The sequence below is a fragment of the Dermacentor albipictus genome, chromosome 3 (genome assembly GCF_038994185.2).
Source record: "Dermacentor albipictus isolate Rhodes 1998 colony chromosome 3, USDA_Dalb.pri_finalv2, whole genome shotgun sequence".
NCBI classification, from domain to species: Eukaryota; Metazoa; Arthropoda; class Arachnida; order Ixodida; family Ixodidae; genus Dermacentor; species Dermacentor albipictus.
In genome coordinates this window covers 100,649,129-100,672,772 of record NC_091823.1, presented here as the reverse complement: position 1 = coordinate 100,672,772, position 23,644 = coordinate 100,649,129, and the positions used below count along the sequence as shown (strand labels likewise).

The 23,644-nt window shown below is 48.9% G+C and overlaps 1 protein-coding gene across 3 annotated transcripts in view; it reads right to left on the bottom strand.

The window, feature by feature from the left end:
* Positions 1–23,331, bottom strand: part of LOC139057485 (myelin regulatory factor-like protein) — a 147,007-nt gene extending 123,676 nt beyond the window's left edge. For all 3 annotated transcript variants that reach the window (XM_070535816.1, XM_070535818.1, XM_070535817.1), the window contains exon 1: positions 23,042–23,331. In XM_070535816.1, the coding sequence (XP_070391917.1) occupies positions 23,042–23,084 (43 nt within the window). In that variant the 5' untranslated portion in view covers positions 23,085–23,331. The remainder of the gene's footprint in view (positions 1–23,041) is intronic.
* Positions 23,332–23,644: the final 313 nt, after the last annotated feature.

Below are 23,644 nucleotides of genomic sequence, written 5' to 3'. Positions count from 1 at the left end.
ACATTACTACTACTACTACTACTACTACTACTACTACTACTACTACTACTACTACTACTACTACTAATAATAATAATAATAATAATAATAATAATAATAATAATAATAATAATAAAGTCAAAATACAAATTCGAGCTTGCCGAAGTCAAACGAGGGCTTGAAAGCTGCCATTAACCGGCGCATGCAGCTAGATAGATGAGAGCACAGTCAAAGAAAAATTGAGAAAATCACGGTTTCGAGTACAGTAAACACCAAAAGTTGTTTTCACAGCTTTCCCGTCATTCATTGAGAACCTCTATAGAGATGGAAATATATAAAAAAGAATGTGTCGCGCACGTAGCCTTGCGTGTCGTTATGCACATATACGTATATATATAGTAGGAGTCGCCTCCTCTGTCCTTATCTCGTTCTTGCGCTATCGCATTTTTTTCTTTTTCGTCATGATGCCTAAACTGCTCCCGCCGACGCAGACGATGGTGCTGGTGTGTTTGCGTCGGGCACACTATAGCTGAAATGTAGCGAGTCGCCTAAAATGTTGTAGTCGGTGTAAACATGGCGACAGCTATCGAAGTCACGGCGACCTCGATCGGATAAGACCAAATCAGAGCATGATATCTGAGCAACTCGTGACTCTTTCGTTAGTAGCGAATGAGACAGCGCAGACTATCGCTTTCTCTCACGCGAATCACGATTATCGAACGGTAAATCACCGCTGTTCCCGAGATCCGTTGTCGATTCTTAAATCTTTTGGGCCTAAAGAGCTATATGGAAGGTTTCTTTTCGTCATTGCTATATAATAGGGCGGACGAAAATGGGGATCCATAATGTTTAAAAAACAGCACTAACGACACAGGAAGAGGAAGGAAGAAGAAGAAGAGCCGTGTGCGTCCCATCCTCTTTTCTGTGTTCTGTGTCGTTAGCGCTGTTTTGAACATTGTGGAAGATTGGGAGTTAGCGTACGATACAATTTCAAATTAAAAGGAAAAAAAGAAACGTCATACTGAGCTTGATATCAACCGCAAGATAATTTTGGACGGCGTAAAAGGCCTAGTTTGAGACAGGAAGGAAGGAAGGAAAAAGTGGAGAAGGAAAGGTAGGGAGGTTAACCAGTATGGCTTAACCGGTTTGCTACCCTACACATGGGAGAGGGATGGGGGAGATTAAAGATGGGGAAGGGGGAGAGGGAGAGAGAGCACATATCACAGCACACACACATCGTCCGTTGGAGTCCATCATTCTGGCATGGTACGCGACGTTACTCTCACAGCCGCTTGTCCAATCCCGTCTCTTTCAAAAACCGAAGTAGTCCCTTTGTCGCCGTCACCTGCGATATCTTCTGTCGGCGGCATGTGAAAATCGTGTCGAGGGACAATGGTCTACTGTCAAGGCGCGCTAGAACAGATGCCAGGGACTGTCGCTGAACGTTATAGTCAGGACAGTCGCACAGAACATGTTCCAGCGTCTCCTCGCAAAGACAGGCGTTACAGAGATCGTTGTCGGCCATTCCAATGCGGAAGGAGTAAGATTTGGTGAAAGCCACCCCCAGCCATAAGCGATAAAGCAGGGTCCCCTCTCTTCGACGCAGTCCAGATGGCATATAGAGATGCATCAAAGAGGGCAGGTGGTATTGACGGTTGCTCTGGGTGGTCTGGCTGTTTGGTGTGCACCATAGAGATAGCGTGATCTCATGTGCAAGCACTCGAAGTCTGCTAGCTGCGTCGGATCGTGAAAGCGGTATGGCCTCTTCTTGTGCGTCTTCAAGAGCTGCCCGAGCGGCATTATCGGCGTCTTCATTTCCAGTGACGCCGCAGTGACTTGGCAGCCACTGAAACGTCACATGGTGTCCTTTCTCCTGTGATGTATGGAGTAGGCATCTAATATCGAATACGAGCTGCTCGAATGGCCCGCGATGCAGAGCTGATAGTACAGATTGTAGGGCTGCCTTTGAATCGCTGAAGATTGACCATTGCCGAGGTGGCTCCCGATTGACGACACGAAGTGCAGCGCGAAGAGCAGCTAGTTCAGCAGATGTCGATGTTGTTGGGTGGTCAGTCCTAAAGCTGATGGTAATAGCTTTTGCTGGGACAACCACAGCACCGGACGAACACTGGATGTTTGTGGAACCATCGGTATAAATGTGTTCCCTGTCCGCGTACCTCTCGTGCAGAAGAAGCAGAGACAGAATTGTCTGAGCACAGGCGACGACAGTTCAGACTTTTTTCCGATTCCTGGTACACTGAGATGGACTGTAGGGCTGATAAGACACCAAGGGGGTATCGATGGTTTAGATGCAGCGGTGAAGCCCGATGGCAGTTTGTCGTTGTATTTGATGATAGTTTTAGCGAATGATGATTGGTGCCTGTCCGAAGGTAGTGCTGCAAGGTGGTGATAGGTGGCACGTGCAAAATGTCTGATGTGCGTTCTCAGGGCTTCCACCGTAATGTGAGTTCGCATTGGATGGTCCCGAGCAATCGCAATAGTTGCCTCTGTTGAGGTGCATCTGGGCAAACCAAGGCAGACTCTGAGTGCTTGAGCTTGTGCTGCCTGCAGAACACGAATATTTGTCTTGCAGGTGTTGGTCAGCACAGGTAGACTATATCTTAGAAAACCGAGAAAGAGAGCTCTGTAGAGTTTAAGCATTGCGTCTACTGACATCCCCCACGTCTTTCCTGCCAAGTATTGAAACAACTGGGAAGTCGCTGTCAGGCGCCGTTTCATGTAGGCCACGTGCGGGCTCCAACAGAGGTCTCGGTCAATTATTACGCCAAGGAATCTGTGGGTTCGGACATAGGAAATAGTCCGCCCATTGATTGAGATGATATAAAGTTTGAGACAGAGTGTATATATATATATATATAGAGAGAGAGAGCAGCGTCTGTGTAAATTCTTACATCTGAAGTATGAGTAGTGGATGTGTCACAAAAAGCATGTAAAGATAGACGTGTTTCATACCTAAACTAGGGTGTCTAGATAGGGGAGGTGTGATGACCGCGGCGCCCTTCCCATAGAGAGGGGTGATCCCCTTGCGCGTGACTGCCGCTAGGGCAATACAGAGCGCTGCGGCCCGGGGCGCCGTGTGCATTTCCGCGGAGACTGCGCAGAGAAGGCAGCGAGTCCGGCTAGACAGCGCCTGGGCGTCGGATGTCCACGGTGTGTTTTGCTGCAGATTGTTGCGTGTGCTGCTTATTTATAACTGCTGTGAGCTGACGAAGATGCCTTCAATTCAAAGAAAAAAACTCAGAGGTGGTGCTTCGTGCCAGGGTGCGATTCCGGTTATAAATCTTGTTCGGAAAAAGTGTCCCTTTTCCGTGCGCCGACTTGCCAAGAACTGTTTTTGAAGTGGGCGCATGTCATTCCAAGGGCCGACAAACCGCTACGTGTTTCAATGCATTCCACAAAGGCCCTCTTGAAGTACTTAACCAAAAAGGTCGGCTTCAGATACCTGATGACGTCGCACCTGAGCCAAGACTGCCTTGAGCGCTCGTTTGGGATAGTACGGCAGGCAAGTGGTGCAAATGATCACCCCACCCCGGCTCAGTTCATCCTTTTCATCAGGTACTTGTATATCTTTGGCTGTCAAAATAATTTTGCTGAACAGCTTCCTGTAATTTCAACATTTGCAGGTGCTTGAGCTTTTACAGTCTTGCAAAGAGCCCTAGAGGTGGAAGAGTGTCGCCAGGACTTCTGGACTCCCTTCTTTCTGCGGAAGAGGCACTCCTGGAAAATCAGAAACAAGATGATGTATTACCCATGGAGGCTGTTGAAGTGGCCGTGGACCATGTGGACTATGTTGAAAAACGAAGCGATGCTCGCTTGGTATACTACATTGCAGGCTACGTGGCCAGGAAGCGTGTGCTCTCAACTAGCTGTGCAGCATGCAGGGATGCCTGCCTTGTGCCGAGGGACTGTGTCCCAAAAGAACTCCCAGCTGATGCCTCCAAAGAGTGGGACTTGGGTGGGCTTCTCTACCCGTCGGAGTCATTGTATCGTCTGATTCAAGCTCTTGAAAGCAGGCTAACACATGAATTTAGCAGAACGCGTCTGCATTCTAAAGCTGCCTTCAGCATACTCAAGAAAGCGAGTACAAATTTGCCACAAATTGGTTGTGTGGAGCATTGCCTGGCACTTACAGAATCGGTGGTCAGGTTTTTCTGCCTTACCAGAATCCACTTTCATTTGAAGAGCCTCAACCAGGAAATGGATGAGAAAAAAGGCAAAAGAACGAAGCCTTGCGTGATGTGAAACAAGCAGCAGAATTGGAAGAACATTCTGCTGTATGCAATAAAGTTTGCTCGTCCAGAAACATGTTGCTTTTGTTTATCTGGTTTTTGAATTGCAGTGAGAATGAAATGACTCCAGGACGTTGCACTACAAGGTATGTCATAGTTTAATGCTGATTTGGCAGGTGTAAACAAACTTAAACGCTTTCGTACGTAATAACGCTCACAACTAAAAAAAAAAAACGGGTGGCGAAAATGAACATTCCGGGGGATCCTAGCAGTTATCGCGTTGACCTCGGAGAAGAAAGAATACGATTGCATATAAATCGTGCAAATAGCATTCTACGATAGATAAGCTCTCCGCTGATTTAGTGGCTTTAATATGGAATTTCTAAAATGCGTGCTCGCTTTCTGCCAGCAGAAAACTCGGTTGTGTTACCCCGTATTCGAAAACCGCATGATAACCGTAGCGCAATACCATCTTTGCGATGTCTAAGGGACTGCAGTATTAGCTAAAATTTCTAAAACTCAGTCAAATGCGTTTCCACTACAGCATTCCCTCTAAACACGCAGCGGACGGCCGCGCGTGCTGACGGCGCCCCTGACAACAGCGCCGCCCCGCGGCATTCACGCGAACGGGGGTCAGGTTTTCCTGGCCGGTCATCACACCTCCCCTATCTAGACACCATACCTAAACTAAAAAAAAGTAAAAAAGATAGAAAGGAAACGCCGCCATTACCCTTCGCCGCCGGAAGTGACGTTTTGACTCAGAACGTTGTCAACCAGCGCGACTCCGCGGCATGAACCCCGAGTCTGGTTAGCGCCCGTGGCAACATGCAGCGAGCTGAAAAATCTAGCACGTGCGACGCGGCAATAACACAAGAACATCCTCTAACCTCCAGTTGGCACGCGTTGGCCGCTTAGGTGCTATGTAGATGCTGATAATAAGTGACAAGGAAAAAATTAGACGACTGCGATCCCTGCAGCTCCGCTAAGATCGATACGGCAGTAAACGCTGCTCGTTTATATAACCACAATTCAGGCAAAACGAAATTTAGTCGCAGTTAACCCTTAAGCTCCGCGCATGCGATACGCTCCAAATATATGCTATGAACTTTTTTATTATTTTTTTCATATGTATATTAAAACTCAGGAGTGGGTTTAACAGCGAAACACATGAGCAGGGTGTTATTTTGCTTCGTACCCGCTAGTCGATCCCTGGCAGGCATGGATCTTGCTATATAGCATATAGCAAACCTACCAGCCTTAAAATTTGAAGAATACTACCGTCAAAGCAAAAAAATACAAAACAACTTGTTATAGATAGCTAAACGTTGTATTAATCAAGACGTTGACTGTTTATTTAAACTTTTGCGTACTTTGTTCTGTAGCGACGCCGTGAAAAGGCACACTGCTCTAATTTACATTGAGTATGATCTGCGTCGCGAAGAAATAGAAACGTTCGTGACACTTTTTCATGAGATACTTGTGTAGCGGTGGCCGAATTTTCGGCTGCCATTCGCACTGATTTTGTTAGTGTTGGCACTGCTTCCGGGAGGTCCGAATTATCAAGCGGGTCCGAAAAAAAGCAAAAAAAAAATATATCAGCCTTTTAAAAACCGGTTGCTGGCATTCTGTCGAGATCAGTTTTACTCTTAAATGGTCACAAGTGACCAATCGCCAAATAAGTGGCGTCAACACGACAATCGGAAACAACCACTATAAAAATCGGGCCTTTTACGATTCGCCTAATCTAGCGGCATATTCGCTAACATGGCAACAGTGGTTTGCCAGTGTAGCGCGGAAGAGATGCGCTCGCGAAGATCAATCCAACTTTTACAAATGATGAACTCTTGTGGAGCTGATATACGACACCTCAATTGCACGTTGCTCGAAACAACACGCTATGCCGCATAAGAGCCATCGCGAAACGACCGCGTTTAAGCCAAAAACCATTAGAAGACACAGGTACTACAGACGGCATGTGTATTCGATTAGCAATAATAACTTACATTACGTTCCTCCGGGAAAACGTTCCAAAGGAAAACGACGAAGTGCAATACATATAATCGTACGACTGAATAAAGTTTTCCTTTTCACAATAGTTGGAAACAAATCAGGGCGGGACGTGCAATGAAGAAAATTACGGAGAATATTCAATTATTTTTTGGTTCGAAACCCAGGAAAGGTCGTAAACACCAAGGACGAAGCTTTCTTCATTATGTACGATACATGGTGAGAATGAACGTTAAAATGACGCAATCCTGTTCAAAGTTTTCAACAAACTAAAATTTCACCTCAAATACTTTTGACCCACCTTCAAGTCATCCCTCCATCATATTTTTCTGTCTACCTTTTTTATTTTTTACTTTCAGCACTTATTGAGACCCGTTCCAGCTTTGGTTTCCAAGAATATATCGACGAGCTTCGTTGGTAATCATGTGGGCACACACTAAGGGCACATTCACACCGGCGACTTGAGGAGGTCGCGCGACCATTTGCGACTCGCAATCAAAAAGCGACCGAAGGCGACTGATGTTCACACCGGCAAGCCCGGCTGAGCGCGACCCGCAAGTCGAAATCCCGGAGATTATCGTTCTCAGCGAGAACTCTCGGAATTTACGCGGAATTAGAATGCGATGCCGGAGGAGGCCGGATGTAGACACACGAAAGATCACTTCCGGTGCGCCGCTGATTGGTTTATCAGTTTTGCGACCACGGTCGCGCGACTGAAAAATCGCGCAGAGAGCGACTCGCCCAAAATGGTCGCTTTTCGAGAAAGGCGACCGTTTGCGACCATTTGCGACTGGTCGCAAAGCGACCAACTTGGTCGCGCGACCTCCTCAAGTCGCCGGTGTGAATGTGCCCAAAGCCTGAATGTTTAACTGCTCATGGCCAGACGATTTTCATTTTCACCCGCCGCCAGATTAGCTTAGTGGCTACGGAGTTGCGCCGCTGAGCTCGAGGTCGTGGGTGCAATCCCGACCGCGGTGGTGGTCTCATTTCGGTGGGCGCGAAATGCAATAACGCTCGGGTGCACGTCGAAGGATTTTAGACATTACCTCCTTCGGCTATCTGCGAAGCCTGACCGCAGTGCACCAGCGTAACTCAATGAAGTGATATTTCAAAAGGTATCATTAACTATGCTTACAGCGCAATGAATTCACGTGTACGACAGAGGAGATTCGGACACAGACAGCGCTGACTTCCAACTGAATCTTCAATCATCGATAAAACACTTACATGCTTTTATGCAATGAAACACCGACGCACTGTTGTCATCTAATCGCACAAAAGTTAGTTATGAGCGATATCAGGTGAGCAGGTTACATTCGCGTAGTCTATAGCGCGTTGCTAGCTCGCTACATTGCCAAGTTATTAATTGAAAACGTAACGCGAATTCCAACAAATTTCAAGCAATAATAACGTCGAGAGGGTATACGCCGTTTTTAATGCGCAGCATTCTTTGCCGCATTCTTACCACTTTGCGCTAGGTAGGTTCCTGTCTCGCTTCGCTTTCATAAGAACAGAATTATGTGTGACCGACGGTGGAATCGAAACTCCATCGTCGAGCACAGTTCTCCAACCCTTAGGCCACGATCGCACATTGCCACCCCCCCCCCCCTTTTAACACATGGAAGCAAACACGTAGAATATGGCACACTGCACACATGTCATTGCGGCACACTCGATCAGAAACTCGGGTAAACAAACGCGTGCGTCCGATAAGTGCAGCCAGCCCCGAGGAAGTTCTTGCGCAACATTCGACCCAAGAGGCCACGATCGGACGCATGTTTATTCTCTCGTTCGAAAGCCAGGAGCGCTCGGCGCGTGCTCCCGCTGCCAATTCCCCGCCTTCTTGCCTCGTGACAGCTCGCACTCCGAGGCGCCTTGTGTTTAAACTGCACCATATCCGGGACCGGTCCGCTTTTCTCAGTGCCTTCACATCGCAGCACGCTGTATACGTAGAAATCGTGCGACGCTGTACATACTGACTTCACGATTGCTCAGGTTAAGCGTGCCTCAACATTCCTTCACCGGAGTACGCACGTCACAGACATGGATACGATTACCCGCCGTGGTTGCTCAGTGGCTATGGTGTTGGGCTGCTGAGCACGAGGTCGCGGGATCGAATCTTGGCCACGGCGGCCGCATTTCGATGGGGGCGAAATGCGAAAACACCCGTGTGCTTAGATTTAGGCGCACGTTAAAGAACCCCAGGTGGTCAAAATTTCCGGAGTCCTCCACTACGGCGTGCCTCATAATCAGAAAGTGGTTTTGGCACGTAAAACCCCAAATATTATTATGGATACGATTGCATAACCCCTGATGACATCACCGATCCGTGTTCCTCTATAGTTTACGCTCGTCCGCTACCTGTGTAGAAACCGACGATTGCCACTGTAAGCTCGCGTCAAACGGCCGGCGTAGCAATCTTGCCCTTGGCGCCGTACGATTGTCTTCAACGTGGTCGTCGTCGTCGTCCTGGTGCTGTCGTCACAGGCACGTGTACATGCTCACGACCCACACACGCGTACCTACTCAATTTGCACAAACACTTTGGCCCACCTGGTATGGGCCAAAGTGTTTGGCCCGTATACCATGGTATTGGGCACACGCGGTACCCCCAATATGTACAGTCGCCCAAATCTTTAACTGGTTTGCGGGAGCGGCGACTTTTCCGTGCGTCAGCGCCGTTTGACGGGGCGAGGCTGGAAACAGTCTGAGGCTAAGCGCATGCGGACAAAGCGCGCTCAGCTGGGCCCATCGTCTGCTAGGCTGTTTCCAGCCTCGCCGCGTCATACGGCGCTGACGCCCGGAAAAGTCGCCGCTCCCGCAAACCAGTTAAAGATTTGGGCGACTGTACATCGCGTCTCGAAGCGCTGTAGTTGCCACACGAAGGAAGACAGAAATTTGAGCTCGCTCACTTTTACTGCGATAGCAAATATACGGACGCCCTAGGTGCATTAACGCCCGCCAGGTACCTGCAATATGTTTCGCATTATGTCGATCCCACAGTGCGTGGGATCTGCACAACTATTTATCAACATGCGTATTTACGGCACCATAACGTATTTGCTGCGTTGTAGCAGAATTTTTGTCAGGATAAAAAAAAGAAGCTGCCATAACGCAGCCGGAAAGTTACGAATAAGGGCCGTAAATGCGCAAGAATGGCGTACCTTCTCGATATTGGCAACTGAAAGTTAGGTTTTCTTTCTATTTTTTTTTATTGCTGCCCGTTGAGTCACTTTGGTGCACTGAGATGAACTTCGACAGATGGCCGCAGGGGCAATGTCCGAAATTCAATTTAGGTGCATGTTAAAGAACCCCAGATGGACAAAATAAATCCGGGGTCCCCCACGGCTTTCCTCATAATTATATCGTGGCTCCGGCAGGCAAAAGACTGTAAAGTAAGTAAGTGTTATTTTTTTGTTATTGTTTGCCATAACAAAACGACGTTGTAAAAAAAAACGCTTGTAAGCCTTGACTCGAGAAAGCAAACCATCTCCTCACATAAGTTACGTGACCGCTTTCAAAACATCTGACATTGCGCAGGAGTGACGCTCGCATTGCGTGCACCCGGATTGATACAGCACCCCACGCAGGTTTCCCAAGGAGTATAGTTAGCCTCGTCGGAAATTCCGCGCACAGCCTCGATCGTTTGCCGAATGAGATATGCTGGCGTGCCGACAGGGGTCAGTAAACCACGCATGATGCCCGAATCCAGCCTTCTCTGTTCTGAGCGACCTCATCCAGATTTAGGAGCCCAAATGATCAGTGTATGCTGCAAAACCAAAATCACGACAATCGACAGAAGGGGTGTTAATAACGCTCCAAAGCCAGAGTCGGCGCGCGAACATGACGTCACGGTAAAGCGGCGGCGTTGCCATCAATTTCGGTGTGCGGCCGATGTTGTGTATACACAGCAAGTGCGCTACGGCGATAGCATAATAACGGGGATAACTCCAGGTCAAAGCAGTCATCGGCAACGGCAAAGCGAAGCACACGTGGCGATCGAACGCGTTTTCCTGCAACTTAGACGCTTAACCGTGTGTGTGTGTGTGTGTGTGTGTGTGTGTGTGTGTGTGTGTGTGTGTGTGTGTGTGTGTGTGTGCGTGCGTGCGTGCGTGCGTGTGTGTGTGTGTGTGCGTGCGCGCGCGCGCGCGCGTGTGTGTGTGTGTGTGTGTGTGTGTGTGTGTGTGTGTGTGTGTGTGTGTGTGTGTGTGTGTGTGTGTGTGTGTGTGTGTGTGTGTGTGTGTGTGTGTGTGTGTGTGTGTGTGTTAGAACGAACACCCGCGACCTTCAGTAAGGCGGGAAAGCAACGGAGGGTCAATGCTTGCGTCTGCTCCCTTTTCCTGTACCTTGAAATACATATCGCCGCAGCGTCTTCTTTGTTTACGAACATGTAGCTTGTGTACCGAATGCTGCGTAAATATACTGGTGCACGTAGGAAAGAAATGGCACCGCCATGCTTAACCAACTGCGGTAGTAAAGTTGTGTTGCCGCTGCGTTGATAAACAGAAGAATAGACGTCACGTTTTGGTAAACAATACAGCGGCCAAACGCGGTGGTTATACCCGAAACCCGGGTTCCCGTAAATCACTATATGGGAGAACATGGAAAATTTTGCTAGGGTCATATTTTTGGGGGAAAAGCATAAACGGGATTGTGCCACTGAGAGAGCGATGTGGATTACGTTTCCTTGTATATAGTGATATGGTGCCACCGATAGACTGGTGTCTCTTATACCTCAGTGTATAATGACAACTTCTCGACTCAGTTTTACCAATAGGATCCCGAAAGAAACGTCGTTCGCCATTTCATACGGAAGTCCTACCGTAAAGTGCCGACGCAGTGGCATGTGGACTAATAAATAAGTGCCGGATGATGCAACCGGCAACGGCAGCGCTATATTGGCGACGCGTCTCACGACATTCATCACCTACAACGAGTTAGAACAAACGTTCCTGTGTTGTATGATTCTCCTGTTCATGTAACATAAGATACAGTCAACACATTGCAATCATATAGCATTTCCTACAAAAATTACTACAGCGAAATTTACAAATGCAGTGTATACGGAACCAGCAAGGACTGGCGGTGCAGCTAGAGAACCTATATTTGACTAAGCATGCTGATGATGAGTGTACAGTAGATGGATCTGCCTAAACTTCGTCCTCCTGGCTTCGAACGACTTTGTTACTGGGCCCACCTATCATTTGTGACCAAATGGGACGTTAGAAATTCAACAGTTAATCCGCAACAACTATGCATGTTCACAGAGACTTGCCTTTACTGCATTTCGAAATATATGAACGCTTGCATTTCCACATGGTAGCTAAACAATTTCAGCGCCTGAGTTCCCCTCTAACAATTTTAGTAGGAAGCTCTAAGATTCCAATAAAGGCAATAATTGTTCAGCACGCTTTAGTTGAAGGCAGTGTCGCACGGTGCCGGCCACAAGCCTTCCGTTATTCTGGTATACGTCTACGCTACTAGATATGTCTGTTTCATCACCAGAACAATGCTGTACGCTCTCTGTGAACGACCCACCGCTCGCAAGACCAAGCAGAGCTCTCTCTCTCTCTCTCTCCTCGCGCAGGGGGAGCCTGCATATAAATCGTGGTTGTAGGTGTTTCGCGTATAAATCTTGTCAAGGCCCTGACAGCATATCACATTCTACGAGTGCCAGCGCCGGAGTGAGGCGTCGCTCGATCCCCCGTTCGCACTATACCCGCGCTATTTCTTGACAGAGTGGGCGGTGGACAGTGGTGGATCCAAAGCAAGGGGGGGGGGGGGGGGGGGTGATAAGGGCGGTCGCTTCCCCTTTCCTCCAAATCCGGTGTCAGCACCCTTCCCTCCCTCTCCCGGTCTCACTTCGAGCAGCCGCTTCCCCCCCCCCCCTTCAAAAATGAGCGGCTGAATCAGCCCCTGCTTCTGGAGGTTGTGTTAAATAATCACAGATTGTGCTTCAATGGTGTAGGCGCCCCGCGACCAGCGGCAGTGAAACAGCGAAGTGCGCTGTTTCCCCTGTAGCCCTGCTTCCCCTATTCCATTGTATCTGAGTGTACCAAACCAACGCGTATGCAGGTAAAAATGCAACTGTTTGCATGCTTCAAACTGACCACCTTCCGGCCTCATACGAACAGGCAAGAAACGTTTACGAAGAAAGAACGGGGTGGTTTCTAAAGTATACAAACTAACAAAAGGATAATATGCGGTATCTGCGATTAAACTGACTGCGTATTGGATTGGTGCAAAATTAATCTCCGTTTTTAGATCACGCAAAAATAACTTGATTATTTAAAAACTAAGGCTTTTACTGAATCATGTGCCACCACGATCAATAGGTTCACAACATCTTATTGCAGACAGCGTTAGAAAGAGGAAACTGTTTATTACAATTTCTAAAGTGTCGCAGTCGTTTCGGTCTCTTTCAAACGTCTGCAGCGGAAAGAAGCTTCGTCCCCATCTGAACCACACGTGAAGTTGCGGAATGCTGCGGCGCTTTGGTCTTTTCATTTGGGCTCGAAATTACAGTAGGTTTTCTGGAATATATCCAGTGTTAGATGTGCGGGTCGCTCGTTCTCCTACACCTTGATTTCGAAATCGGACGCGCGATTGTTTCCTTCGCTTCTCGCTCCACTTATGCGTACACCTGCGCGCTGCGACGCTCTTGCCCAAGAACATGGGCACGTGGCTCAGTGACCGAGGAGATATATGTGCCGTCGGCAGCGCGAGACGTCGCAGGTTCGGTTCATTCCAACTTGCAGCAGGTTCCGTGGATTTCTGCGAATTGCGAGAACTTGCTCCGCGCAGGGAAAACTCGGCGCACGTTCCCACTTGTGAGCGCGATCAATGACAAGGCTGCCACTGCGAAGTCTGCATGCTTATTACCAGTGGCGTAGCTAGGTCGTCTGGCACCCGGGGCCCATAGGTCTTCTGACACACCCCCCCTCCCCACCCTGGGTGTAGCCGGCGGAAAGAGGGGTGTCTTCAGACGTATATAACACCCCCCCCCCCCCACCACCACTGGCCCCTTGCACCCGGAGCCCACGGCCCCCCGGCCCCCCCTGTTGCTACGCTACTGCTTATTACAAAGCTTCGTTTGGACGGTGTTATGTAAAAAAAAGAAAAACAATAAAGTGCTGGCAGTTTACTTGTGCGAGAGCAACTGGCCATGTTTAGCTGCATTTGCGAGAGGTTCTCGTAGGTGGAACACGTTCAAACTACTCGTGGCCCAATCAGGGTAAACGCGCTCCAGTGGGTAGTGGGAAGGCACAAGTGCTCGCTCTAAAATGAAGTCAAATAAAGTAAAAGACGTAACTTCGGCAAAAGAGATTAGAAGCACCCCATTTGTCAGAAGCGTTCGTAGGTATTTCACACACAAAAAAAAACTTTGCCTGCCTGTAATATTTTCCTTTTGCCTGACATATTATACCGGCATCCCGCACGCAAGAAAACGATCAAAAATGTAAGGTCACATAGGACCACACAGTGTCCTTGAACAGGGTTCTATGCTTAGAGACTATTTCGAAGAAATATCGCATGATGTTCGTTTTTCTTTACTGAAATTAGAAGTATGTCGTAGCGTACATTTTCTAGCCATACAAAAGCCCATTTATTTATTTATTTATTTATTTATTTATTTATTTATTTATTTATTTATTTATTTATTTATTTTGTACTTCTTATCGACAAATTTTGGAGCAGGCAACGAAACAATTTTGAGAACGTCTTTTCGGCGCGACACTGTCATACCAGCAATGACAATGGCCTCCCAAAGCATCGCTTCTAACAATTCCGATGCTTTTCTTTACAGAAAAAGAATGCGTAAAACCTCTCTGGACAGCTCGGCCTGGAAATCTTTTTTTTTCTACTTTCTGGAGAACACAGGGTCAGTTGTGTGGATATCTCTGCAGTCTGCGAGAGGCCGATTATCGATATTCTCGAGGAGCCGATTAATGAATCAAGCACCTACATTTCATACGGTTCTAGCGAAAGCTTATGCCACTCGCAGTTCGGCTATGTAAGAGAGAGAGAGAGCGTCAGCGCATAGTGACATTGGGCGCAAGCCATATTGTTGATCTCGGCTACTGGGATGTATGTTGGCGAATCCCTTTCCCCCACCTCCAGTGTAGGGTAGCAAACAGGGTGCTCGTCTGGTCGACCTCCCTGCCTTTCCTGTCCTTACTCTCTCTCGCCCCATAGAAAAGCGTACGCTCATTGTTGCAGTTAGTGACAGCCAAAAAATGCAGTGGCAAATGCACCGCTGTCCAACTCCAACAGAATCTGTAAACCTATTACGGATCAGCCAATGACGTTCGCTCACATACGTGAGGCAACGACGGGGGCGGACCTTCTCAACGTGATCGTCTCTCTGCAGGAAGTGTTTTCGAGCGCGGAGGCGGAGCTTGCACTGGATTATTTGCTTGTCACAGGGCACAGTAAATGCTTTGTCAGCAGTACATACATTCTGTCTCTTAGACTTCGCGCAGAAGTCTATGGACATCAGCTGAAAAAGAAATCGAGCGACGATGGATAACATGTCCGTAAGATGACGTTCACTAACAGTGTTCCCATTTCAGCAGATTTGTGGTGACATTTAGTGGGTATTTGACTTCTTCAGCAGCAAGAATGCGCATTGACCTGGATCGCGGATATTTCTTGTTGTTGTTTTTAATATTCATGGCGATATCTTTAGCGGATTTCCGCACGAACTTCTTCCTTTTTTTTTCTCTTCTTCTGAACGAACAGCGGAGAATGGTAACAAGAGCGAATACTACACTAAGACGACTCTCGCAGCCTTTTGCACTGTTCATCCACAACTATCAACCGCCGATTCTCGCCCCCTCAGTCACCCTGCTGTGCTTTTTCAACGCATTTTAGAATATTTCGAGGATACTTTGATACGGCGTGCTGAATGTCATTTCATCAAAATATTATGCTTTGGAAAGCCATAATGTACGTGCCCTTATGTGCCCTTATGTACGACTAACTTACGAGAATTTACAAGTAATACTGAGGTTGCGATCAAATTACTTTCATACAATTTTTCTGCCTAGTCTATGCCCTTTCAAGCCTCGAAAGGTACATTCAATGAGCACTTTGCTATCTACGTAAACGAATGTATTGTGTCTGTTTTGTAACTTTGCACGTGAGGTGTCGCTATCGCTATGTGTCGTATAAACTGCTACCAAAACAGACATTAAAGAGGCCAGTTTGCTATGTATGCGCTTCTTTCCCGTGTATAAACTTCAAAGTGAATTTTTATCTGATTCATAACTTTTACCGGAATCCCTAAAAAAAAAAAAAAAACATACACCAGTGCAAATCGAGAAGCGGACGTCCCTCGTATTACTTTTTTAGCCAGCGTTCAACTTCGCAGACACTGTTATTTGCGATGCGGCCATTGAAGAAGTCTGATGCGAGGCAGTCATGTGAGGGGGCACGGAAAAAGAAGTTGAAGGAATTGGCTGCGTCGGTTACAGTAAAGAACGTGTACGTTTTGCTGACTTGTGTTTGCAAATGAGCAACAAACGGACCACCTGATTCACGTAAAGTGTACGGCCTGAGTCAAAAATTTCGAATCCGCTTCACAAGTAACACGAGCTAGACGAATCCGCATCCATCCTCCGTGATGAGTATGACGACACTTCCGACTATTTTACGTAGACAACAAGGCAAGAGGGGCGAATTACGGTTTCGTGTCCTTGAAACCTCAGAAAAAAAGAAGTTACAGAAGTGTCCGCACCCGTAAATATCTTTTACAACCTTCGGAGGTATCCTACTGCGGGTACAACGGTAATCATCGTCATTCTCGTGGGCGATAGACAGCTATAGGGAGTTTAGGTAGAAGGAGGCTATAGGGATACAGCGCTATAGAGCGCGTGCGCGTATGAGAGCTGTATATAGTTTTAGCGTAAAGTTACCACCTTACAGAGGGCGTAATCGGTACACTGTACAACAATTCACACCCCTAAAAGTGAATAAGGCAGTACGTAGATCTATGACTCACGCCCTTACACCCAAGTGTAAGAAGGGCGTGATGGTGTGAGTTAAAGACCTAATTACACCCTTACTCAACTTTAACGGTGTCAATTATGTTACCGTGCTGCTGAATTACATTACAGTGTATCTGCTGCCACGACCGCGCGTGTACTGAGTTTACCGGGCTCCGGTACAGTTTGCGGAACGCTCCCACCATGTGCCGTGTTTGCATAACAACATGGCAGCGCCCAGACGGTGCGCTTCGAGCCAGATTCGCTCGTGATTCTTGCGATCCGTTCGTAACAGCAAAAAATAAACGGCAAAATCGGCCATCGCTTTGTCTCGTATATCACGCCGAGGACTAAGCATTGTTGTTATAGTGTCGTTATTAGTCAGATCGGTTGTTCGTTTTGACGCTCCCGTAGGCCAAAGGCAATGGCATCGACGCGACATATATCCTTCGTGAGATGGGGCCATTCGTGCCTCGAACGCTATGCGCGTTCAAAAAATTTATGTATTGCTACTGACACACACACAAAAAAAGAAATAAGAAATAACACCAGTATCACGGAGCTTTAATTAAAGGAATTTCTTCTTTTCGCGATTTGTCGTTGCGCGCACAATTGTGAACCCGGAGCACGCGTGAGAATCCTAACTGGATTTTCACAAATGCCTTGCAAAATAATTTCTGCATTCATTCTGTTTGTGTTGAATAATATTGCTAGAGATAACGAAGGACATCTTCGCCTTGTCGTCCTCGTCGTATTTGGCGCTGTTCACGTATACCCATGCATGATAGCAATAAGGCTCACCAGAGGAGTAGATTTTAATGGAGAGAAAGGAGGAGAGGTCGGCCTGGAGAGCGTGTCTCTAGCCTGCTACTCCTCACTGGGGAAAGGGGAAGTGGGAAATACAGGGATAGGTAGGTGGCGGGTGATTATGTTATGGTATACAATGAGATAATATATACACTTTGTCCAATATGCGGATGCGCACTGTAGACGCAATACACGTAAGAGAAGCTTGTCCACGCAATAAGTAATCTTGCACAAAAAGTTATTTCGCACTGACTGAACGTACGTCTCACAGGTTCTAGAGGCGATCGTCTAAACCAGTCTCACTTAAAAAGTTCAAAAGTGATTTTATGGCACGTTGGGCACAGTCAACACTCCTCCACGCGCCCAAAAGCTTTCTTTCAGAAAACGGGCGGGAGTCCAAGCAGTCAACAGTAGATTTGAGTGTTCTTCGTTCGGCCGCATATTGAGGGCACACGCAAAGTACGTGAGCAATTGTCTCGGGAGTGTGACAGATGCTACAGTCGGGGTCCCGTGCTTGTCCAATCTTGTGAAGGTATCGATGGGTGTATGCCACACCCAGCCGCAATCGATGAATGAGTGTTTCCTGGCCTCTCCGCAACCAAAGTGGAAGCAGGAATCGTAAACCAGCGTCAAGACTATGGAGCCGCTTTTGTCGATGTTCGGGGTTGTCCCAATGTCGCGCCATAGAAGTTTCCATTGAGTTATGGAGCAAGACATAAATGTCATATCGGGAAAAATGAATTTTTATAATGGTGCGCCAGTGTGCGCCCAGAGGAAAGTTTTGATTGAACAACTGCTTTGGCTGTGCCCAGCATGAGACCCATTCCACTCAGGCTGAATACGCTACGAAAGGCCAGACTGAAGCCCCAAATGTACCGGGAAACTACAACCGTTAGATGCCGGAGGCGGAGTCCATACATTGCAATTACTGTCACAGAGTAGCATGGGCTTTCTCTTTTTTTTTCTGCTTTATATGTTATCTATTTCTATAGTTCGTCCAAAATAAATCATCCGAAATTAAAAAGAATTTGTGGAGAACTTTTGCTTTTATTGCGGAGGTGTTCTATACTGACGGGTACTGGTCTACGGGGGGTCACGGAGGCGTCGGGTGATGCGTTCCAATTATCGACTCCGAGACCTTAGGCGCAGGCACGCTGAAGGTTTGAGAGGACACGCTCCCATCTCGCTTTAATCGGCCATCGCCGAATACGCCGTTTATTTCCAGCTCGCCAAAGCTCAAGTTAAGCCACACTGGTGTTCGCCAGTCGTTTAGAGGCAGATCACCTAGGTATTTCCTTTTTCTATTTACAAAGGGCACCGAGCAGTGAATCTAGACTAATCTGCGTTTGTGTCACTGACCTCGCGTTTCTGCTCTACGATTCTGCATGCTTTATAGTTATGATACAAACACACAAACTGGCCCAATCTAGTGCCTTGCTCATCTGTAGAAAGCCGAGGGCGGATAGCTTAAGCGTATTACGCTTCCACAATACCAGTAAAGCCACTCATATTGTGAAAGGAAGGTTGATATAAGCGAGAAGGCGCACAAATCAAGACAGGTGGCGACACCACCGCGAAGTTCCCGCTACAGCACGCCGCGACGTCACATATTTTGACGGCGTCTGCTTGGTCCCATTAGGTTTTTTTTTTTTTTCGTCGGTAACCATGGACTTATACACTCTATTCTAAAGATGCCGAAGACTGATTTTAGCGGGTCTTGAGTACATTTACTGCCCCACAAGGGCCCCAAATACGAGAAAATACTTTATGAAGTCAACTGAGCACGCGGCCTTAGGCAATAGGGTATGGCGGGAAATTAAAAAAAAAAAAACACGGAAGTTTGTTTTTCATTTTATTTTCTTCTAGTAATCACGCATCCTGTTACCGCGAGATTATATCGAACAGAGTTTTCAAACGACAGTTTATCAGTCAAAAGTGTCTTAGTGCCTCTTTTTAGTGGCCCTTTGAAAACATTTTGCGCGGCGGTATAACGTCGTCGAACCCTTTCGGCACGCATATGAAAAGCTCTGCCAACTTTGACCTCTGCAGCAGAGGGTCGTCCTTCTCCACCTCCCTTCCCCCCCCCCCCCCCCCTTTCGAATGCTCTAGTGAGCGCCGTTTCGGCAGCACGAATGGAAGACTATAGGCGGTGGCTGTTACGTCAATTATGAGCTTCTCCGTAATATACCTGACTCCCTGCGCGTTTTTCGGCTCCCTCGAACCTCTTGCGCGCGCGCTTCTAGCGCACTGTCCTCGTCGTCGCAGTAGTCGCTGTTGTCACTTTGAGCACTTTCATCGGGACGCCACGCTGCCTGTCACTATGCGTAGGTAGTTAGATAACTCGAGAAAGCGAAGCCATAGTGCTGTAAATACATTGATAGCATTTGTCAAGCGTCGTCGGCAGTGATTGGCATCAGAGGTACTGGAATGAGAATGCTATAACATGCATGTATGGAACGATGAACAGAATAACGCCGTTACAGCAACATTAGAGAGACCATCAAGACAGTGAAGTGCTGCAAAATGGTCACTACGAAAGAGAGAAATGCCCTGAACGCGTGGTGAGAATGAACTGGAACGCAATCACTCAGGAATAAATAAGATTCGAGGTGGTGGCGAGGAAAAAAAAAAAGATTTTTCCTCTTGCAAAGGTGGCAAGACGCTGCTGTAAATTAAATGCCAGGGAACTGACGAAGGGTTGTGAGAAATGACGGGGAAATGTAGAAGAAAACTCAAAATCACCGGCCCCCTCGTGAAAAGTGAGCAGAGCTGAGAGAAGATAATTGCGCCCTGGAGGCACACTATACGCTGTGATTCATAACCACTGGCTGCCTGCCTAATACAGAGGACACGCACTGACGTCACTGCAGTGGCCGCCATGATGACGTACAGCTGACACGACTAAAAGCAGCGCGTCGTCTCGATGCGCTTATCGATGGAGTCGTTGTGGAATCGTTCGATGGGGATAACGAAGTGGGCGTCCGTGAGTTCGCGCGAGGGGCCCTTCCATTTCAAAAACAAAGGGACACAGTTAGAAAACTGCAGCGCCCCGTTCGCATACCCGAGGCGAGTCTGGTTCCACACATTGCGCCAATCGCACGAGCGAGGTCCACCACAGTTGTGCAGCCTGAACGGGCGAATAAAAAGGCCGAGGCGCAGGGCATCGACGATACCGGTGTACGCGAGGTGCATGAATTATTTTTCCCCGTCGCGTTGCAAACCCCTTGCGAAACCCGGCCTGACCACCACCGCGGAGGTGCATGCGAGGGCCAATTACGACTTTCTCTCCCTCTCCATCTCTCTCGCCCAACACTTCCCCTAGTTTCATCGGCTCTCTGTCTCTCTCTCTCTCTCCTCCTCTACCACTCGGTCGCTGACGTCACAGCAAGCCGAACCGGGCGGTTCTTCCCATGGGCGCCGCTTTTTCAGACACACATCCTGCCGGACTGCAGCATGGGCGCGACAAATCTCCTGCCAGAGAGAAACATGGCGGTCATAAAATTCTGCGGCCGCCGCCTCCGCGCCGTTGTGCGCCGGCGCGCCGGAATCGGGCGTTCGAACGCGCCAGATGAGCCTGAGGCATCTTCAGAGAGACGGCGTACGCGCACGCGTCTGTTTCTCCTCCACCTCCTATATTCCTTATCGGCAAACGCTGAATCCGGAATATCTATACGCTCTCTCGAACGCTACCAATGTCTGGGCGCCGCGCCTGAAACGATCTGCCGCTGGTGTGTAGCCATAGCGCACGCAGCGTCGCACTCGGGCGCGCTAGGACACGCGTCGACGCTGTGGCTTCCTTCGCGAGTTCGCATCAATCCGACGAGTGGTCCTCGTGATTCGCTCTGGAATATGAAGAATCAAATGCACACACACAAATAAACGAGGAAAGGGGGACTGTTGCGCCTCGCTTTGAAAGCTTGATGACCGCGGAACCGACTGACGTGTAGTCTCTCCTCGAGCGCTGTACAGTCAACAGAACACGTCGCTGATGTCTCGTCCCTCGAATCGCTTTCCCGTCGCTATAATGACGCGATGGAAGCACTAAGAAGCACGTTAAGGTTGGCGCTGCACCGGTACACAATCCTCGTTGCACGTAGTCATAACACCAATTACAACAAACGAACTTTTATACAAAACTCTATACCATTCACAGTCTATTCTTGTCGGTGCTAGACGGTACACGCTGGTAATGCAATGCGCACGCATCTTCCTAAACTATACATGGCCAGGCTACACACCTAGAATGAGCATCTACAGGTGTTTTCAGTCTGAACATTTCTATGTGCTCGCTCAAATGTTTCTTCATTGCGAAGAAGGTGACTATAATCACATCACTCGAGGAGAACGTTCGGTGAGATATGCACTTGCAGCTATAGTGGCCATAACGGGCATGTGCGTTAGCGGCGACTAAATTCCGCGAAAGTATAGGAGATCAAAATAATCTTTATCCTGCATACACTGCGGGAAAGATACGTATGGACGCCGAAGATCTCACCGATCGTTCTCCTCGAGCGTTCTGACTAAGTAAAATGGCCGACAAACAGCCGTGACCCGGGGTGAACGCAGTTGACGCCCCGGTCACACGAAGAACTTTCGATCGCGATCGAGCCCGATTGGAATCCAATTACTGGAGCGCGATTGGATCCTTTTCTGCGGAAGGGAGCCAATTGCGATCGAGAAATTCGATCCGGATCGGGCTCGATCACGACTGAAAGTATAGCGAGCGCTATATTAAATATAGCATCGCCATGTCTGTTACATAAACGCCGAGCTGGGAAACAAACGCGCAACAAGCGTCCTCGCATGAATGAACCAGAAGGCCGGCGTCATGGCTGCTTAGGAAGCTCTGTACACAGAAAACTGAACTTCCGTCTCTGAATCTTATACAGCCTTTATCCTGTTGTTGCAGGGTGTATATGGATGTCACGTTGCTTCAGCGCATGCAGCAGTTCGTTACGTAACGCGGGTGCGTTACATTGCAAAAACAAAGCAGAGCCCTATAGTACACAAAGCTTCGGGTGTGCCGGGGGTGTGATCGCACGCGACTACGCGGACCTCTGAGCGCATCTCTCATCGGCGTTGTTTCCGTGTGTACGTCTCAAGGGCGCGATTACTGGAGCGCGCGTTAACCTTGCACGCACCGAATGAGCGCTCAACAACTTCGAAATATAGTCTCGCGGGCGCTCAAGACTGCGAAAGGATAGACATTTTGCGGATGTACAACGTCATTCGGAGCTTGCGCGTTGAAAATGATTGCACTCCAATCCGAGGAGGTGCATTCAAAACAAACTGATGTGATCTTCGCGGCACGCGTCAAAGAGAGTTGGCTTCCGCCTGCAGTGCGAGCCCTTTGAAAGAATTACACCGCTTCGTTTTTTTCAAAGGAGCAAGGCGCCGGAGCACGCCGGAGGCGGCGGCGGCAACAGCTAGCCGTGGCCTCCTCTCGCATCGGAATGTGAATGACCGTGAATGTTGGGCTGAGCAGGCGCTAGGCCTAACCAGCCGCCGCGCCGACCGGCTGACGTCGACGTCCGGCAAGCAGCGGTCGGTGGCACGAGCTCCCTCGGCAACGACCCACCCTTTGACGAAATACAGGGGGGACGCGGCCGACGAGTGATCTCGAAAGCTACGAGCGTGCTTGCCGAGACGATTATCACTTCCGAGTCCCAAGCTCCGCGGAGCGCAGGGACTCGGTAAACAAACGCGAGCGCGGAAGAGATGCGCGAAACTTTCCGAAACGGTCGTCGATTCACTGGAGCGCGCGCGTGCGGGCCAACAAGGAACAGAATTTTCGCGAGTGCGCGGGGGGGGGGGGGGGGGACGCGCATTTCTCTTCCTTTCCCCCCGGAAATCGAGAGGTCCCGCCGCCAAGAGAGTGCAATAACAACATGCAACAGGTAGGCAGGCTCTGCTCTGCGCCACGGGTGTGTGTGTGAGAGAGGGGCCGAGAGAGAGAGCGAAAGGGCGCGCTCGAGAGAAGCGGAGGAGGAGAGGCAACGGAGGCGAACTTACCCAAGACCGCCTGCAGCGCTTGGTCCTCGCCGACCACATCCATGACGCGCGTCGTTGTGCTTTCGGGGGCCGATTGAGCGGCACCGGCGCGGTAACTCCGGGTTACGACGTCGATCAGGAACCCACCATGGTCACTGGTGCACGCACACTCGAGACACGTCGGGAAGCACCGCTAGCTGGCCACAAAGAAGCGTCGCGAACGGCGGGGCACCATGTTCACTGTCACTTGCGCAGCGCTGGCTGCGGCTGCTCGGCGCTGGCTGAACGCCGCTGCGGCCGCCGCTGCCGCTTCGCCGTTGCGGCCGCTGCAGAGGAGGAGGAAGCGGTTCGTCGAGAGGAAGGGGAGGGTGAACGGGGAGGTCACGTGATCACTCTCGCTCCTTCCGACGCGGGACGGCCCGCGAGAAAGGGGCGGCCGTCGGAGCGAAAGCAATTTCCCGCCGTGCGGGAATCTTCCCAGAAAGGTGAAGTGACCACTGAAGAACTTCGCCGCAAGTTCTGAAGTTGTGATTGAAGTACGATAGCTTTAAAGCATAGATGTGTGTGTAACAGGTCGCAAGGCTAAATATTTCCGCATGTAGCAGCAACACTATAATTCGGGAG